Source organism: Tachysurus fulvidraco, chromosome 26 (assembly GCF_022655615.1).
Source record: "Tachysurus fulvidraco isolate hzauxx_2018 chromosome 26, HZAU_PFXX_2.0, whole genome shotgun sequence".
NCBI lineage: Eukaryota > Metazoa > Chordata > Actinopteri > Siluriformes > Bagridae > Tachysurus > Tachysurus fulvidraco.
This window is the reverse complement of record NC_062543.1, coordinates 7468248-7485413: the sequence shown is the minus strand read 5'-3', so window position 1 is coordinate 7485413 and position 17166 is coordinate 7468248. Positions and strand designations below refer to the sequence as shown.

The window sequence follows — 17166 nt, the reverse complement described above, 5'->3', positions numbered from 1 at the left end:
AGAGTTTGAATGAAAATGAAAGATTTTCAAAAGACGTTTATTGTCATCTATTTCATTTCTGCAAATTACACTGTTAAAGTTCTCCAATCCACTTAATTTATTTTAATAGGCATGACAGAAGTGCTTTAGAGTCTCTAATCAACAAACAACATATCCACATGCTAGTTCATTAACCAGGACTAAGAGAACTATGAGGTAAAACATTGTTGGAGGAGATTAAGTACAATATGACAGAAAAGACATTTTTTAACAGATAAACCAATAGATGAAATGAGATACAATTAGATAATAGAGTCCATTGTTTAGTGAGGAGGTATGTCTTAAGCCTCCATTTTATGGCAGTCCTTGACTAGCTCTTTAGCAGTTAGAGGAAGTCCATTCAGCCACGACAGATAGCAGCATTTATAACAGCATGACTTCCTCTCACCCTAAGAAATGGTGGGTCCAATCAAGCCATGTTAGATTCCTGGAGGGAGTGTGCTGCAGAGCAGGATGTGAAAAGTGTCTTATGGTAGGTGAGTGCTTGTCCATGTTTGGCTTTCTAAGCAAGCATCAATGTTTTAAATCTGAGGTTGGATATACACAATGGGGTGGTATAGGAAAACTCTGGAACAGTCACAGGGCACTGGGGAGAGGGTTCAGTGAGTGGTCTTTGTATAAAAATGTCCAAAACCCCTTGGATGCCCAGTGTGAGGTGAGAAAAATAACATGTCCAGGACTTTCCTGAGGTTGCAAGCTGTGGTCAGAACTGAGAGCTGAGATCCACAAAGAAACATAAATGTCTCAGGGAATCTGAATAGCATAGCAATGCTATTTAACACTTTATGAGCCGTTTCTCAGCTCACCAGGAGACCCAGTATAAAAGCAGAACTGAAAAGGACCCAGCTCTGATCCTTGTGTGACACCACTGGAGAATCTGCATGGAGCAGATGTGGATTCCCTGTTATTTTCTAAAATAATAGTTCTGATACTAATAAATCACAGATTAATATTAATTTACTCGTTCTCCTTTTTATTGTTTTATTGCAACAAATCATTCACATGGACTTGTACGGCGTATGTTCATCCTGAGTTAAAATATTAATGGATCAAGAAATATTTTATTAAGTTATTTAACACGTGATCGTCTATATGTTTTCAACAACAAAAATGTAAATAAATCGCCTCCGGTTTAATCGACATGCCTGTCAAGAGAAACGGAACGCTTTTAGACGACATGTGTGTGCAGCGGAAGAATATTTGAAATGGACTGAGCAGGCCAATCTGATTGGCTGGGATGTGGGTGATTCGTTTGTTGTGGGAAGGAGTAAGGGAATGTTGAAACTTGGGGAATCAGGTGAGCTGTTTTTGTAAAGTCGGACGATATTAAAACGATTAACCACAGAAAAACAACAACGGGAAGCGTTCTGTTCCATTTATAATCGTGACGCAAACACAAAAATCCCCTACATACCGGTAGAGCCGCTTTATAATGTCTGTGCTAATTAGCCTGCTAGCTAACTGTACATTTCTTTATGGTTGGAAAATTAGTAACTTTTTTTTTTGTATTTACAAACTATTCGGTTACATTTAAGCCTGACTTATAAGGCGTTCTTGTGTAGGTAAGATAATTGGGTCAGTATGCAAAATTGATGGTCAAGGGTCTTGCTCAGGGGTACAAATAGTGGCAGCTTGGTGAACATGGGATTCGAACCCATGACCTTCTGATCAGTAGTCCAACGTCTTAACCACTAGGCGGGGGGGACGGGGGACGGGGGACGGGGGGGTTTGTGGCAACATCCCTGAAGTTACCTGCATTAGTTCACATTAGATGGGGGTTCTACAGTATAACAGAAATCTCATATCAAGACAACACATGATTTTGTATCAGTTTGAATGTTACTTTAATTTAGTCTATATATATCAAACGATTTCATTCGGCTCCTCGGACCCAGGTCAGGGTTAGCTGTATTTCGACCTAAAATATATTATGTTTGATTGTAAATTGCATTGTTATTATTATCATGTGGTGATAGATTACAAACGGTTTTCTTTTGTGTTCCAGAAGCTTGGGAAAGGATAACGTCCAGCTAGTCACTGAGTGATGGCTCCTCCAGGCAAACGTGCCCCTCGTAGAGAAGATTTTGAGCTGGAGCTAGCTTGTGAGTGGGGTTCGTGCCAGGAGACGTTTGGTGGGATGGAGGAGTTCTGCCAGCATGTGGAAACTCATTATCAAGATCTTGCTGCAGAGAGCGAGGACCCGGATATACCAGGTGTGGATGTGTGTACACGCCATGAGTAATTAGTAATATCACACTGCAAGCCTAAGAGCTGCATTCGTATTTAAAAATCTATGATCTTTTTTAACATAGTAAATATTCGTTATCAGACTTACCAAGGCTCACTTTCACATTTGTCAAAGTAACTAACAGTTGCAGTTAGAAGAGCATGTGAAAAACCCTGTGAAGCAAGAATCAGTTAGTTTCAACTCCTCTTCATTTTGTAATTCATGTTATTTCTGTGAACACTGCAGAGCCACAGAATAGATTTAGTGTTAAAAACATTACAATAGACAAACCAGTTGTGTTTACATACTGTAAGCTTAGTGAGTCTGCCCACATCTATCACATCATCTGAGACAAACAGTCAAGAGTCTTTGATAGGTTTCAACATCGACACAACGGAATACCACTCAAATGCGAACACGTATTTGGGAATAGATCCCGGAGGTATTTTACTTAATGTTGCTGTTTAAAGTAGGTTGACAATTTGACCACCATGAGCTCCAACTACTTGGGAGCATGATTAAGGGAGCAGCACAGAGCTACCAGATTTTTTCTTATATTTATGTTGCTTAATGAAGAATTAGAGCACCACACATCATCATATTCGCCACCATGCTCACTCATTCCAATCAAAAAGCATCGAATTCACACTACTGCTCTTCATACTGAAAGTTTCTTCTTTCACTACTGTTACTTCATCTAATGAAGAAACCTCTCATGTTACATCATATAATAGTAGATAGCCATTTAGGATTCACTGACAGAGTATTAAGATATATTTATTTTCAGATTACCAGACGCAGTGTGATTTATTTTATTATTTTTTTCCAGACGAGGTACATAGCTGCCTGTGGCAGGACTGTGGCTTCTGCTCAGTGGAGTGTGATGGAGAGTTGCTGAGGCACATGCTCTTTCACTGCTACCACACCAAGCTGAAGCAGTGGGGATCAGCTATGCTCAAGGCTCATCCGGACATGGGCAACTGTTCAGTGGGTCTCCAAAATCGCAACATTGTGCCCGAGGTCCAGGAGAGCTTCCTCTGTCTGTGGGAGCACTGTGAGGTGAGAGAGCGCTCCTGGATTAAAAAAAAAAAAGTACTTATTATATCTGTAGCATACACTCACTGTCCACTTCATGCAGTTATCCAATCAGCCAGTCATGTGGCAGCAGCTCAGTTGTTGGTGCCAGAAGGCTAGTTTGAGTTTTCCAGAAATTTCTTATCTCCTGGGAATTTCACAAACAACAGTCTCTAGAGTTTACACAGAGCGGTGTGAAAAACAACCTTCAGTCCAAAACAAGACTCTGATGGAATCATAGGCATAGACTCACTGAAAAATGAATAACCGAAGACTGGAATAAGATCAGTTTTGGTTGATCTGTGACCAAGATAACCTCAGAATCTTGTTCTTTGTCGACAGGAGAACCCGATATGGGCTTCTTCTGTTGTAGCTCATTCACACCAAGGTTTTTCTTTTTTTTCTGCTCACCATAATTGTAAAGAGTGATTGTCTGAGTTTCTATATCCTTCCTGGCAGCTTGCGATTTTCCTCTGAACGGCTCTAATTAACAAGGCATTTCCACCTACAGAACCGTTGCACGCTCAATGTTTTTTTATCTTATATTTTTTGGCTTTTGCACCTTTCTTTTAAATTCTAGACGCTAAACTTTCTAGGACATCAGCAATTATCAACACTAATGCTATGGCTAAAGTAACTAAAATCATATTGATGTTTGCTGTGAACATAAATGAAAGCTTTTGTCATGGATCTGCAGGTCTTTATGCATAGCACTGATGATACACGATTGGCTGATCAGATAACTGTATGGATGTACAGTTATGTACTAATAAAGTGTAGAGTAATTGAATGTGTGATGATTTAATGTGTAAATTTTCAAGTACACACTTCCAAAAGAATGAGAGAGCTGCTTACTTCCTGAAGGTTTCAAATATGTAAAGATAATTGGTATATATAATTGGTTACCAAATTGGTAATGTTTAGAAAAGAAGAAGTAAAAAAAAAAAAAATCCCCCTTTTGACTTCACTGAACAATATCAAGAATTTCAAAAATAAGCCATAAACAGTTGCTGATTGCTTTAACAGCTGGCGTTAGACTTTATAATGTCTAAATGTGTTATGATGGTCTGTGGTAATCAAATATACATTACATTAGCAAATTGAGATTGGTCTGAAAGAAAGCCTGAGCAGCCGTGCATTTTAACGCCGTGTGTGGTGTACTGTACGTGGCGCTGTTTAAATTATAGGTAGAGGGAAATATTCTACTGGATGCTGTCTTTTTGTTTTCGCAGATGAATATGGATAATCCTGAGTGGTTCTACAGGCATGTAGAGATGCATGCACACTGCCTAGAAGTCAATAAGGAGAACGTACTGTTCTGTGGCTGGAAAGGTAAAGGTTTCTAATTGAGAGCGTGGGAAATATTTTAAAGCGTTCGGATGTTATTCTGTCATATGTTGAGTCTTTTATTAAATGCCCGGCAAAGCTTCATTAAAAAAACAACAACAACAAAAATTCTGTGTAATAAGGGATGTGGTAGCCCAGTGGTTAAGGTGATGGGCTATACACTTTAGTTCTAAAAGAACTAATAATAGTATTCCACTGAGCGTACACTGACACTGCTCTGTCAGAGACTGTAGGCCTGCTCCGTCACTCAAATTAGGAGTCTGTGACTTCGACCGTAGCAAGGTTGCTGGTGCCAGATGTGCTGGTCTGAGTATTTTAGAAACCGTAGATCTCCTGGGATTTTCTCAGACAGCAGTCTCTAGAGTTCTCAGTACCGCACGCAGAAACTCTTCGGAGTATACACTAGAACAGACTCCGTGAAGCCGGAGAGGTGAAGATCGGATGAAGACTAGGTGAAGACTTTATTCTGTCTCCTCCAAGCTTTGTGTTCTTGACTGACAGCAGTGTTTCCCGTTGTGGATGTCGTAGCCTGTCCGCCTTAACATACAATTAAAAATGCTCACCGTCATTATTTTTATTTTATTCGTTATTAGACTGCGAGGCCTCGTTTAAGGGCCGGTTTAAATTGCGTGAGCACATGCGGAGTCACACTCAGGAGAAGCTGGTGGCGTGTCCAACCTGCGGTGGGATGTTTGCCAACAACACCAAATTCTTCGATCACATCCGACGACAGACCTCGATAGAGGGTAAGTCATGTGATGGACCGTTGTATGTAACAGCACCAAAATACTGTGTTTTTTTTTTTTAAGCTGTCACTCTTATTCACCTTTATGCTCAGTGATAAAATGGTTTTTTTTTCTATCAGAGATGAAATAATCAATAAAGGAAATATTAATGTCTGACTTTTATCTCTTTATTTCTTATCGGTATTCTTTGCAACGCTGCTCTATGCGTAGGACAAAGGTTTCAGTGCTCTCACTGCTCAAAGCGCTTTGCCACTGAGAGGCTGCTGAGAGACCACATGAGGAATCATGGTAAGTTTTATGCCTTTGCCGTGCATAGAGTTAGTGACCCAAATAATGCCAAACATGTTAGAAATATTGTTACTTTAGAAATATTGGCACCCCTGGTCAAGATCAATTGAAAAATTGTTCTTGAGGTTAATTAGCTTAATCTCACTTTGGCAATATTTCAACTTATCCGGAGGAGAGTTATTCCAAAGGAAAAATATATAACTCTGTCTCCGAAGTATTGGCACCCATGCATTTGAAGCAATTATTTAGGGTGTCAGTAAATTTGCAACATGTATTTTTTTTATTTAGTTAGTTTTTTTATTTTATTTTTTAAATCTAAAATAGTTTCTCCAATTGTTTGCGTGTAACATGTAATTATTGTGTGAAATAATTAACTTTAGAGCACAGTGCACTTTCATTTGTGTTTAAAGTCTCCCTTCACTTTATTAATCATGTTTTTACTCAAGATTACAAAGATTCAGCATCCACATCTTTCATTGTTTATACTTCCGGACAAATGGGGTTCGCTCATGGGGTTCTCTCTCTGAACAGTAAACCATTATAAGTGTCCACTGTGTGACATGACCTGCCCCTCGCCATCCTCCCTGAGGAACCACATCAAATTTCGCCACAGCAACGAGAAACCCTACAGCTGCGACTACTGTGAATACAGGTAACATAATGACTTGTGGTCTTTCTGTTAACAAGGGACAGCATTTGTTCAGTAACGCAGTGAGTCAGAGCTCTGTCGGTCAAAAAGAGATCGATGTTTGTATACATTCTACACCGATCAGGCCTTACATTATGAACATTTTGACCACTGACAGGTGAAGTAAATAACACTGATTATCTCTTCATCACGGCTCCTGTTAGTCGGTGGGATATATTAGTCAGAATGTAAACATTTTGTCCTCAAGGTTGATATGTTACAAGCAGGAAAAATGGGCAAGCGTAAGGATTTGAGCGAGTTTGACAATGGCCAAATCGTTTGAGTAGCACAACAAGAAGTTTCAAATTCCAAAGGCAATCCAGTCGAGCATCTGTGAGATGTGCTGAACAAACTGTTCTGATCCATGTAGGCCCGAACTCACAATTTACAGGACTTTAAGGATTTAAGGATCTGTTGCTAACATCTTTGTTGCCAGATACCACAGCACACTTTCAGGAGTCCATGCTTCGACGGGTCAGGGCTGTTTCGGCAGAAATATGGGGACCAACACAATACTAGAAAGGTGGCCATAATGTTATGCCTTATCGGTATATAGCAGCTCACAGTTTTTGTGTGTTCTGAGTCTAACAAATCTAAGCATGGCACTGATCGGCGACACTTAGAGCATACGATTGCATTGTCTGGCATTGCCTTCTGTCTTGACGTTTGCACATGCACTTTATGTACAACTATGTTAATGTACGTAGTCCTTATTGCAGTGTTGTCTTATGTAGCCCAGCGATCTGGTCCTGAAGGAACGTTGTTTCATTTCACCGTGTGACCTGAAAATTACAGATAATCATGTCACATAATAGTCCAATATATAGTCCATGTATGATACACTATATGGCAAGGTATATGGGAGAAGGAGACCTAGCTCTAAATGGACATTTTAGTTAATTCTAAAGATGTTTAATGAAGTACCCACACAAAAATATCAATCCATGTCCATCCATTGATCTCACATGTACAGGGAACAGTCATGCTGAAACATTAACATTCCTCCTACAATGGCAATAAGAGGCCACACCCAGACCAGGAAGAACAGCTCCAGATCATTATCCTTCCTCCGTCAAACTTTTTGTTTCCATTAGCATACTCCTGGCATCTGCCAAAGCAACATCCGTCTGTCAGACTGCCAGAGAGTGAAGCATGATTCAGACTCCAGAGAACACTTTTTTCTTCTGCTTTTCCCAGTCCAGTGGTGGTATGCTTTACAGCACTCCAACTGAGTGTACATCTGCTTAGCCATGGAAACCCATTTCTTGAGGCTCCTCATGCACAGTTCTAGTGCTTCTATGGGCAGTTTGGAATTCTGTAGTGAGCCCTGCAACGGAGATATGCCATTTTTACCCACTCTGATTGTAGCACAGCTGATAAGAGCAGACCTAGCAGAGTCTTGTCATGAACATTTCCGAAACTGATTCGTGGCAATGGTGGAATCGTTTGATGACAAATTCACTGAACTCTTCAGCAGCACTCAGCACTCATGCTGCCAGTGTTTGTCGGCATGCGCTTGATTTTGCGGATGATCTGGTAGCAATGACACCTGATCTGACACCTGACTGTATAATGCAGTTCTGTATGCTTCTGTGTACTTTTGTGTGTTTTTCCTTAGCTGCAAGAACTTGATAGATTTGCGAAAGCATCTGGAAACGCACAGCAGTGAACCGGCCTATCACTGTGACTTTGCCGATTGTGATTACTCCACCCGCTCGCTGCACTCTATCAAAAACCACTACAAACGTGTGCATGAGGTGAGCTAATCAGATCAGTACTGTAGCATACACGAGTTGAGCTAGTTAAAAGAAACAATCTACCAAGCAAACTGTTTAATTTAACAGCCAAGAAGCTAGTTGAACATCTACTTGGTGGACCAACGGGTAGGTAGGTCTGTATGCTAAAGTGAGGATAAACATAATAGTAGGTAGTATTATGGCATTTTATTTTAATCAAATGCTAAGATGATGATTGGTTTGTTTGTTTGTGCATAAACATGCTCAGTAAATCTATTGTGTTGAATTGTGTAGGGAGATTACACTCCACGTTATAAGTGCCATGTGTGTGAGCAGTGTTTTACCAGAGGGAATAACCTCACGGCACACCTGCGCAAGAAACACCAGTTCAAATGGCCTTCAGGGCATCCCAGGTTCAGGTATATATACTGCTTTCTCTTACAACTATTTCTAATCTTACATTTTGAAATTTCAGATTTGAATCACTGTTTGTCCTTTAGATATAAGGAGCACGAGGACGGTTTCATGCGGCTGCAGCTGATCCGCTACGAGAGCGTGGAATTGACCGAGCAGCTCATGCGGGAGCGTCAGGGAGAAGGAGACAGCAGTGAATCTGTCCCTCAAACGCAATGTCTTCAATCCGTTGAAGAGTCAGGAGAAACTGAGCTCCCTGTAACCGCAGATGAGAACACCAAGTTGAACACAAGAAGGGATCGAGAAAGAGACTACAGAACGCAAGAAGATCAAGGGAATGTGTTTATGGACCATACAAGTGAAATGGATTCGAATAGGGAAGAGACTGTGATGCGACAATTACAGGATACAGCTAAGAAGCTGGGTATGGAGGTGGTCTAACTCTAAGTCTTTTATGACTTATGCACTAGAACAAACTTGTTTTCTCCTCAGAACTGTGTGTGTGTGTGTGTGTGTGTGTGTGTGTGTGTGTGTGTGTGTGTGTGTGTGTGTGTGTGTGTGTGTGTGTGTGTGTGTGTGATTGACTGAGTAAGTGTGTTAACAAGCTTACATTTTTTATTTGATTTTAGCTCAGACATGAGGCAGACGGGACAATTCGTTTCTACCACATTCAGCACACTGTACAGTTTTTCACAATGGCTTTTGGTTTGATATTAAAGTGTCAGTTTGTAAAGTGTTTCTAGACCTACTTTAAACATACTTTAAAAGGATCTTAGTATTCATCATATTGTCTTGTAATGAAGCTTTTGTTTGCATTTCAAGTGTAGGCCGGTTGCCTGAAAAAACTGCTCCTTCAGTTGCAAGTATACTACTGTGTAACTCCAATAGCTCGTATACAGCAAGGAGTGGTTACTAATTTGATTCTAGCGCTATCTCTAACCAGTGATGTGCGGAGAGAGAAAAAGATTTCTTCTCTGGAGAACGCAGGGTGCTGACGTCATTCTCCACACAAGGGTAGCTTTACACAAACATCTGAGTCTTTAATTAAACAGACAGAAATCAGCCAACCAAATCAATTTGTCTGTTAAAATATAGGATCGGAATGAGGATACTATTAAATTTGACCTAAACAATGACGGCGTGTATTTGTGTTGTTTTCGTAAAATGGAAATTTAAATGAGAGAAAAAAATATAATTAAAAAATATATATAATGTAAGTGGACTGTAAATGGATTTTTTGGCTTTAACATAGTAGATGTTCTTAGAAAGCACTCCTATTACTCCTTTGCTTGTTATACATCATTTGTTTTAAGGGTTGAACTCTTGACCCAATTGTACATCAGTAAATACTAGGTTGCTAAAATCATGAAGAGGGTAAATTACTGCTATTAATGCTGATGTCATGCTAATGAGAGTAATAACACATGTTAAAAAAGGCAGCTAAAAATGATTAGGATTTTTCAGGTGATACAGTTAAAGGATATGACAATCGCTCAAAATGTCTTTATTATGGAATTCTCTGTGTTTCTAGGATTCTAGAGCATGTAGAATAGTCGACATTTTCCTCCAGGTTGACTCTGTGTATGCTGAAATGTACTGCACTGGGCTTTTTTCCATGTCTGGCTTCATAAATATTTCATTATTAGACTTATATATAGTTAGGCTTATATATATTAGGTATAGTGAGGCAAGTAAGAAACATTTGAAACACAAGAAGTCAAGAGTCGTGAAAGCAAACAATAAAAAAAAAAAATCTTGTTTTCTTTTTTTTAATTTCCAAACTAATATGCAAGACGTATTCAGTATCCCAATCTTTATCTATTTTAAAGGTCTCACATTTTTAGTGTATACTAGAGTAAGTTTCAAATATCCATCTTTTTGGATAACTGGTTTTTAATTGTTGTGTCTAATGAAGTGATGTTTCGTATTGACATGCTGCTTAAGCCTAAAACGTCTAAACATCTGACGTCTGAATTAGTATAATTTAGTTTGTTTTCATCAACATGGCCTTGACCCACTTTAACTCACAATTCTTCTTTGAACCCATGACATTCTCATGGGTCAATACGGTAGTATTTTATACGGCAGCTTACGGTAACACAGTCTACAAGATTAACTACCAGCTTTACTATACAGCAAATTTGTAGATACCAATTACATAGCTTTAAATTTCCAACACGGTTTAATGTGGTTCGTAATAAATCACAACGATAAGTGAATCAGGTGTGTGTTCTGGCTGCATTACAAACATATATTTTTAGGTGTGTGTGTGTGTGTTTGTTTATTTATTTATTTATTCATTCATTCATTCATTTAATGCGTTTATCCAGAAGTGTTTTTGTCTACTTGTTAAACATTATTATGCTAATGCAGAGTCTATAGATTCATAAAACACCAGTCGGTGCAAATAGACATCCCATGTCAAAAAAATCTGCTTAATGAAATGTACATATAACAATGCTAGCAGTAAAAACCTGGTGCATTTCTTCTAAGGGGTTTTATCTCTGATCTGATGATGTTATTATGTAAAGAGTCTCTTTCTTTAAAGACATGCACCAATCAGCCTTAACATTACAACCACTGACATGTGAAGTGAATTACATTGATTACCTCATTATTGGTACAGTGGGACACATTGTACAGCAAGTGAACAGTCAGTTCTCGAAGCTGATGGAAGCAAGAAGCGACAAACTGTGATGACTGGATTGCTGGGTCAGAGATGGGTTGTCTACAAAACTGCAGGTCGTGTGAAATGTTCCTGGTATGCCGTGGTTAGTACCTACCAAAAGAGGACCAACGAAGATGACAAGGAATCTGTGGGGAATGAAGGCTAACCAGTCTGGTATGAAGCCACAGAGCAACTATTAAAGCACAAACTGCTGAAGAAAACTGCTGTCTATGATGGAAAGGAACAGGGTTTTGTTGGTTTTAATGCTATGGCTGTTCTGTATAGTTTACGTGAATGGTATGATCAGTGATTTATAAGACTTAAGTTTTGTCTAAAGTCTAAAAAATATCAGAAAAAAGGCCTTCACTATAAAGTGAATTTTGAAATACCAATTACATTTCTAGCTCCAAATTTCAAATGTTTTGTTGACAATCTAAAAAAAGTAATGAGTAAGAAATAAATGCTGGTGTCTGGCTCAGATTCTGTAACCGGAAGAACCAATTCATAAACAAATCAATGTGGACGGCCAACATCCAACCAGTCAGGCCAGGACAATGTCTCTATTTCCTGTCTATCTCTAAATTACGCTGACTGTCAGTTCAGAACATATACTTCAGTGAATCTGTTTAGAATTAGAAGTTGCATATTAAAACACAGCTGACCGTTCAAATTATTGTCTTGTGCTAGGTGAAGGACTTGACCTTTTCCAAATATCACTGTTTTAAATATGGACAGGAAGCCAATGGAGATCCCTTTTTTGACTCATATTTCCAAGATCAGAAAGTAAAAAAAAGAAATACACAAAGGGTTTAGCGAACACGTGGATGTCTTTATTAGCCCTTGTGATAGATAGTCCTTTCTTTCCTTTAGTTCTTCTTGTCATGAAAGACACACACTAACTGTTGCCTAGTATTTAGTGATCAAATAAGGTTACATTTTTGTGTAGGAAGCTTAAATGTGGCTATTTTTATATTTAGCTGATTATATACATTACGGATGTATTCTCTCATTATATCTATTCCCCAACTTGAGTAGATAAAGATTAGAAGTTTCACAGAGTTTAGTGTATCCTAATTGGCTCTAAGTCGTGCTCTATTTCTTACTGTCCAGAAAGTGGCTAGGAACCATTAGCTCACAGCACCTTACTTGATCTTTCTGATCGATATATTACCACATTTGGGTACAGACTGACAGGAAGGAAGGATTAGCTATTTGGATGGCAGAGAGTTGTGGAAAGAATGAGCTGAGTAAATTTGGATAGAGAAAGATAAATAATTTCTTTTATCACACGTTCACACTCTCCTGATCGGTTTTACTTTTGCTCTTTGTGGGCTCATCGTTTGGGATGTCCACTTTAATGTTCATTTTAATTCCAGTTGTGGAGGTGAACGAAACAGGAATGACAACAGAAATGATAACAATGGACAAAGGCCAAGGTAGTGAAAAGACATTTAATGTTAAGGCATCTAATTAATCAATTAATATTTCAAATTATGTCAGTGCAGAGGTCTTAATTTCTAATGTACTGTGTGTTAGTGTGGACCAGGATTGCTGGAAGGCAAGCAGACAGAAATATACTGGTCTGGGACAGCACTTATTTGTTTAGGAGAATGTAGAGGACGACACCGAGAGCTCAAGAAATACATGATTTGTTGCTGCTGGGCTACAAGTCTCTCTGCAGTTTTATATATATTACTGTATTATATTAAAGCACTGTTGAAATCTGTAATCTGATTGAAATTTATTGTTTCTATAATACAAATTTACACTGGCACATGCCTGATAGATGCTCCACATACACAGAAGTCCATCCCAAGCTGTAACAAAGCTGCTGCCAATTTTCATTTTCAAAAGCAGTTCACAAGCTGAACACATTTATAACAGGTTGCAGGTTCAGTTTGCCTCACATTCAGCAGAGGCCTTAAAAATGATAAAATGGCACAGTTAGATGTGGTATATAAGTGCTGACAGCATGGTAGTTTTCAAGATGCAGGGTTGAGCAACCATGTGTAATTCGGAATCCTGAAACGCATTGAGTTACCTCCATTCCATGGATATGTGGGTAAACTCACCCAGATAGGAAAAGCTGGATCATGTCAAACTCTACCCTTGTGGATTTTGGTTCTGTGACAAATTGTGCACGCCTTGCTCAGATACAGTATACACTAAGGCTCTTAGAATCAGTGATTTTAACAGCATTACAATGGTGACACTATAACCAGTATAACCTTAAAGGATTGGTGAATCACTTTAACCTACAGATTTGGTAGATTTCTTATGGTCTTAATGAGACTCAGTGGTTAATGGCTGTGGGTTACTGATCAGAAGGTTGGGGGTTCAAGCTGCTACTGCTGAGCCCTTGAAGAAGTCTGTTCCAGGGGTGCTGTATTGTTTCTGGCCCTGTGCTCTGACCCCAACTTCCTAGCAGGTTGAAATATGCAAAGGAAAGCATTTTATGGTTCCAAATAAAGGCTCCTAAAGGTCCTTGGCTATAAAAGGTCTGAAAACCTCTGTTCTGAGTATTGATTGCTCATGAACATTTCATGGCTCCTAATCCATTTCTTTTATATTCGCATGTGTGATGCATGCTAGTGAGCTGTGGTCCTCCAGATGTGGATTTTAGTGGGGTGGTGTAGAGGAATAACTGGTGGGTGGGCTCGATGGTGCGGCACGAGTGCAGGCTGGGATTCATCCTTGTTGGAGAACCAACACGCATCTGTCAGTCTGTCATACTCAGTGAGTATGCCTCTCAGTAGACATTCATGATTTATTTACAGAATCCTTGACAATCCATGTTTAGACTTAATTCTTATTTAAGACAATTCCTCTCAAAATAAATCTCCTGCTTTGTGTGTGAGACAGGATTGTGTTATCAGGGCCAGATAAAAATCAGTGAAAGAGACCTTGATAAAGCGTGTACCTCCACCTGCCCTTCAAAAAACATAGTGTCCATTAAGCATAGCTGTAGTTTCCTCAACCACTACAGGATCAAATAGTCAGGCTGGAGACACTGGTTTACACGCTGCACCCACTGCGAGAATGATTGCTTCATTCCCTGTGGTGAGACTCACACACCCCATCATTTTATTAGGTCTTATCAACACTTACCTTGTAGGCCACCAAAAATATTTTCTTATCAAATTAAGCTGCCTTTTATTCAAAATATTTCTTTGATTTTCTTTTTCAGCATCAACATCTTAATAATTTTCAACTCATCCTGTGGGTGATACATACATCCACAAACACTCCTACAAAGGAAACAATAAGAACTTAATTTATTCACCAAATGGCTATCTGGATGCAGACTATATATAAATATTCAATACATGTAAACTCAGAACAATTCTGAGTCTCTGAGACCTTCAACAATTTCATAAATCAGCTGAATAATAAGTTAACAAACAGAATTCCAAAATATCTTCAAATGAATAGATCTGACTTCAGTCTTTGGGCTGAATAACACCAAAATAAATGTTGAAACGGAAAATGATTTTGCCTAAAGACAGCTGCTACTACTTTTTTTTTTTTAAAGGTATGTAACAATGCTATGTACTATGTATCAAAGACTACTCAACAATTAAATGCAGTTTATATACAAACTGACCAGGCCTTAACATGCTACAGATATAGACATGCTCTTGATACTTACATACTGTAACAGAGCTGCTCTATTTTCCCTATGCAATACTGTACGTTTATTGTTTCTTTTTATTTTTGATGTCACCCATTATCTACTTATCTCTTACAGACACATTAGTATATTTTGCAAATATGTCTAAAGGAATAGTTCTTCCTTAGTCCCAGCTGCTAATAAACAATTTCCAGTTAAACAAATAAAGTCTTGCGAGCATCACACTTTGTATTATTCTCCAGGGTTCCATTTCACATATTAGTACTAATACTCTGGTCTTTTATGGTGCAGTGGTAGTTGAGGAGCCCTCATTACCCACCTACAGTCTCTAAGCACTTATAAACCTTTGGTTAACAGTTTCTTTTAACCATACATGCCTTCCCATTCCTCATTAATACATTTGTTTGGCTTGTGTTGTTTTTAAATACAAACAGATTAAATGGATCCCAGACCGCTGACTGGAGACACTGGGTGGACTGTGGACAATGATTGAGGAGTACTTGTGACATTTAGGATGGCATCTGTGACTTATAAGACATAAACGGTAAAGTAAATGTTTGACATGGGCTGGCATGAGAATTATTTTAATCTTACACTACCCGAAAGGGTCAGATCACTATTACCTTTTAAGTTAACCTGTTTTATCCAAGGATTTTAAGGAAAGCTCTAATTAATGTAAGCCCTATATACTAAATGTAGTCTTTATATATGAATATTTATGTGTTGGTCACATGCTCAAAGCCAGAAAGAAGATATACATTATAGAATGTATTTTTGGTTCTATTATTGTACAATTGATATGCCTCAAGTATAGAAATTGCCTAAACTGTGACCAGAAGTTTAATATGTTGATCTATTATTTATGCATTATCTGCTGTTGATGATCCTTATTGCATGATCTTTAATTACTTTTATACCCAAAAGTAAAATTATACATTGTGAACATTCTGTTTAAGCTTTGCTGTGTTGCTATTTGTTGCTCAGTAAGGAAAAGTGTATTGTTTATTTGAGGGCACAATGACCAAGACTAAAGCCTAAGAATAAATCACTGAATGAACTTTTCCTAAACAAAAGTCATACCACAAATATGAGGTAAATATGTGAATGTAGAGTTTATTTATTACATTTGAGAAGAGTACAGTTTTATAAAATACAATGTGTATTCTATTACTTGTAAATGAATTGTCATGGCTTTCAATGAGCTGATTTACAGATTTTCCTTCATTATGATGTTTCCTTTGGTAGACTTTTCTTTTTTAAATTTTGCCTTTAAAAATACTGTATGTGATGTAGATGCCCATAAATGAACATGGTATACATAATGTTAATGGTTTGAAACTTACAGACTGAAACCTTTCCTAAAGTGAAGTACTACTTAAGAATACATATCTGAAAACATAAATAGATTGTTGCCATAATTAGCTTTTTATATAAAGCTAATGTATAGGCACAATTCATGCACCCCAAAAGAAATGTACTAAAGGTACAACCAAGAGATTCCACCCCAGCAACAGGGAATGGTACAGCATTGCTCGGTAGTCGATATATATTACATCCAAGTACTGATGAGCTTTACATAGTTACTCAAAACCTTTACAATATAACCTAAATGTAAGCATGGGGAAAGTGCGCACCTTAATATACAATACAGATCAATTGCCTCAACATGATTTCAGGACAATGAGTCATTTTCATTTTCTTTGATATTGCAGATCTGGAGAAAAAAAAATAAAGCACTGTTCCGTTCTGGTATATTTCGGTTTCTGTGCACGGGCATGATGTAGGGCGTCGTTTGAACGCGAGTAACCTCGGTCATTTCACCGAAAATAACCCGAGCACTGCAGCATCAGCACCAGCGCATGCGCAGATGCGCTCTTTAAAGACACAGCGCCTGTTTGTTTACGGCGAGATGCACAACTTTAGATGGAGATACATTCCTATTGAAATAGCGATATAATACAATTGTAAAGACTCCAACCAGGTTTATAAAACTGGACATATTTTGATCAATTGTGTTACGAGACATAATAATAATAATAATAATAATAATAATAATAATAATAATAATAAAAATAATAATAATATCGTTATATTTTCTTAAAATTAAACTTTTCCCGTATTTATTAGGGTTCTGCAATCTGAATGCTCTTATTAACCCCTGTCTGTAAACGTAGAGCTTTTACAATTTTACAAATCAGCCTTTATTTGTGCGCTGGGACGCGTATTTATCACTGATCACATGTCAGGTGTCATTTCAAACATCCAGTTACCTGCCTAAATAGTACAATGAAGCGTGATGGCATGTCAG

The 17166-nt window shown here is 38.3% G+C and overlaps 1 protein-coding gene across 5 annotated transcripts; it reads left to right on the top strand.

Annotated features, from left to right (window-relative positions):
- The first annotated feature begins 182 nt into the window (after window positions 1–182).
- LOC113655177 (histone H4 transcription factor) lies at window positions 183–9695 on the top strand. 5 transcript variants are annotated; one of them, XM_047809287.1, is made up of 10 exons: window positions 183–511; window positions 2048–2252; window positions 3096–3325; window positions 4573–4672; window positions 5281–5433; window positions 5644–5721; window positions 6253–6373; window positions 8028–8166; window positions 8440–8564; window positions 8646–9695. In XM_047809287.1, exons 2-10 carry the CDS (start codon window positions 2084–2086, stop codon window positions 8998–9000), a joined length of 1470 nt encoding a protein of 489 aa, XP_047665243.1. In that variant the 5' UTR covers window positions 183–511; window positions 2048–2083; the 3' UTR covers window positions 9001–9695. The 5 variants fall into 5 exon arrangements, with proteins under 5 accessions (XP_047665243.1, XP_047665242.1, XP_047665241.1 ...); XM_047809286.1 differs by having other exon boundaries at window positions 2045–2252; XM_047809285.1 differs by having other exon boundaries at window positions 183–515; window positions 2045–2252.
- The last annotated feature ends 7471 nt before the right edge of the window (window positions 9696–17166 follow it).